The sequence below is a fragment of the Arachis duranensis genome, unplaced genomic scaffold, assembly GCF_000817695.3.
Source record: "Arachis duranensis cultivar V14167 unplaced genomic scaffold, aradu.V14167.gnm2.J7QH unplaced_Scaffold_95825, whole genome shotgun sequence".
In the NCBI taxonomy this organism is placed as follows: Eukaryota; Viridiplantae; Streptophyta; class Magnoliopsida; order Fabales; family Fabaceae; genus Arachis; species Arachis duranensis.
This window is the reverse complement of record NW_026265240.1, coordinates 22,501-25,136: the sequence shown is the minus strand read 5'-3', so window position 1 is coordinate 25,136 and position 2,636 is coordinate 22,501. Positions and strand designations below refer to the sequence as shown.

General features: G+C 47.7%; 1 protein-coding gene across 1 annotated transcript; it reads right to left on the bottom strand.

The window, feature by feature from the left end:
- Positions 1–4: 4 nt before the first annotated feature.
- LOC107472415 (uncharacterized) lies at positions 5–1,072 on the bottom strand (the record flags this gene model as incomplete). The annotated part of the gene is made up of 1 exon (XM_016091946.3): positions 5–1,072. A coding segment is annotated over exon 1 (636 nt), but the record flags the coding sequence as incomplete, so codon positions are not given.
- Between the last annotated feature and the right edge of the window lie 1,564 nt (positions 1,073–2,636).

The following is a 2,636-nucleotide window of genomic DNA, read 5'->3' as shown; positions in this document are numbered from 1 at the left end:
AGGCGGCAAGGGCCGACGAAGGGGGGAAAACGAAAGGCGTTTTCTGGTCCCCCCTTCGCCGGGGGGTGCTTGTGGGGGGGGTGTGCCACGACGAAACAAGGGAATGAAAGGCCGCTTTGCGTTGAATGCTCTTGACCCTCCCCACAATGATGGCTCTGTTGTCTTGGGGAGCGTTGAAGCTTGCTTCTTCTCCAGAGTTTTCTTGGTCATCAATACGACCTGTCCTTAATAGAACCGATCTTCTTCTCGGAATTTCGTACTTTTGTCGGATCCTTCCTATCTCCTGATCGAGCTTGTGTAGGTAGATGTTGCCTGGTAGGGCCGATAGTAGTACACTGTGTGGGACGGAGTAAGGGCCCTTCTCACCTCCTACGAGTCGTCCGGCGGAAAAGACTTTATGAATGGAGTCAAAGAACTTGGGATCGTCGATCTCTTCCTTAAAGATTGGGATGAGTCGATGTCGGTCGATGGTGTGAAAACACTTCCTGATGTCGAATTCCAAAAACCAGCGAGAGGTTCCCCACTCTTCTTTGATCCGTCTTAGGGCCGAGTAGCGGCCTCGACCCGAGCGGAAGTGCGATGTGTCTGGAAACTCGGGATCATAAATGGATTCGAGTACCATTCTGATCGCCTCTTTCATGATCTTTTCTATAGGTAGAACTACTGTAAGCGGTCTAAACTTCGACCCTTATTTCTTTCTTCATATTGTAAAGGGGAGCAAAGCCCGTTTTTTGCTCCCTCTATTGATAGATCAAGGCCCTCCGCCGTCGTTTCAGTGACTCATAAGGCTTCCGCTCAGTTCTTGAGAATGGTCGCCACCTCCCCCAGGACCGGAATGATTATCCCTGCCCGATGGGTCTACATCCATCCCTGAATGTCGTCGGGTACTGTTCACTTCCCCGCCATTCTTGTAACCGTCACCTGTAATCCGCGCTGGTGTGTCCGCACCCCCTGAGTGGACGAGAAAGAAAGGATTTTTCGGAGACTTCGTTCCAGACCCAGGAGTCAACTTTCCCGTATGAGCATTCGGTACATGTATCAGTCCGTGGAAGGAAGAGTGAAAGGGTCACCATTCCTGCCCCGGCCTTTCGCCCGACACAATTGATTCGTCATGGGGAACCGGCTTGCTTGTCTCAATCAATTTGATTGCCTAGTCATGCTATGGAGAATTCCCATTGAGAGCCAACTGCTTCATGCCCCAGATCGCGGGGATTCTTATTGTGTGTGGTCATATTTCCTATTCATTGAGTAAAGGGCCGCTTTAGACCCGCAAGGCTTTCATCGGAGCACATCGCTTTCGCTCTCAGTGGACCTTAGTTTCTCAGTGGAAGAGGACCTTAATGAAGAAAGAAGTCAACTTTCTATACATAATTTTCTGAATAGCCGAATAAAGGGCTTGATAGCCACTCCCCTGAAAAACTTAAAAGAAGACGATTCGCTACTTCCGAATCGCTGCATCCAGCTCCTCCAGTCTCCTCGATTGGCCCCCTTCGCCGTTGTGATCCCCTTAGTTCACTATTTTCTTGTATATAGAGTCGAGTGCCTGTCTGTGATTCGGGTTTGGATATTCTCCCGTCTTCCCTGCCGAGCAATCCCTCTCTCTTTACCTGCTACTGTGCTCAGGCTTCCCTTCTAACAGCAAATAGGCCAGACCGAAAGCAAGTAAAGAATTCGCTCAGGTGAACGAACAGAAAGAAGAAAGAATCAAAAGAAGAAGAGCCTCAAACTTGGCAAAGTGAGGTCAATCCTGTAACAAGTGCTATCCTGAAGTAGTGCTCTCGCTAGCTGGAACGGAACTATCAAATGGAGGAACAAGTCAAGCGTAGGCCTTCTTTGAGTATAGCTTCAAGTAGCTGCCTTAGCTAGCTCCCTTTCGTAGCGCTTCCCCAAGGTGTGATTCTGCCCTTAACCGTGGAGATAACGAGATTCACAAAAGATTTTCTCGGTGCGAAGACTCCTATATCCTAAAATCGAATATTTGAGTTAGCTACTCACTCAGTCCACAGATTCGGATTAGTCAAAATAGAACTAGACAGATCAAGGAGAGAGAAGGTTCATCGATCAGTCTTAGCTATGGTTCCATTTCTTTATTCAGTCAGCCAGGCAGAAGTGGAAAATCAAATAGATAGAGTAGATCCTATTCTAGATGGATTAGAAACCTTACCTTAGCGTGATTCCATGCCTGACTTTCCCGATAGCGGAATCTATAGATGTTCCCATGGAGCGGTAACTAGGTCCAGTGCCCAAAAAGGGAAGCTTATCGAAGGGAGGAGTGGAAGCTGCTCTGCTAATTCCCTGGCCAAGAGACGACTTCTATCTACATCCATCCTCATAGCATAGTAAGAAAAAGCCAGCGAAAGCTCTCTTCTAGGCGCTTATTCCCACTGCAGACTCCATAGCAGCAGTTACGGATTCAATTGCGACAAGATCTTATTCTTCCTTTTCTGATTCACGTGCAAAACCCTTTTGTCCAATTCTAGGAACTGTCAGGTAAGAACCGATTCACTTCCTCACAACCTAGCATTTTTTGTCCCTGGGTACCTTTACTCTAGTTTCAAAAGTTTCAAAGGTTTGTAGCACTTGCTTACTGAGCTAGGGGCAGGCCATCTATTCCTGCTTTACTTTCTTCAAAGAAG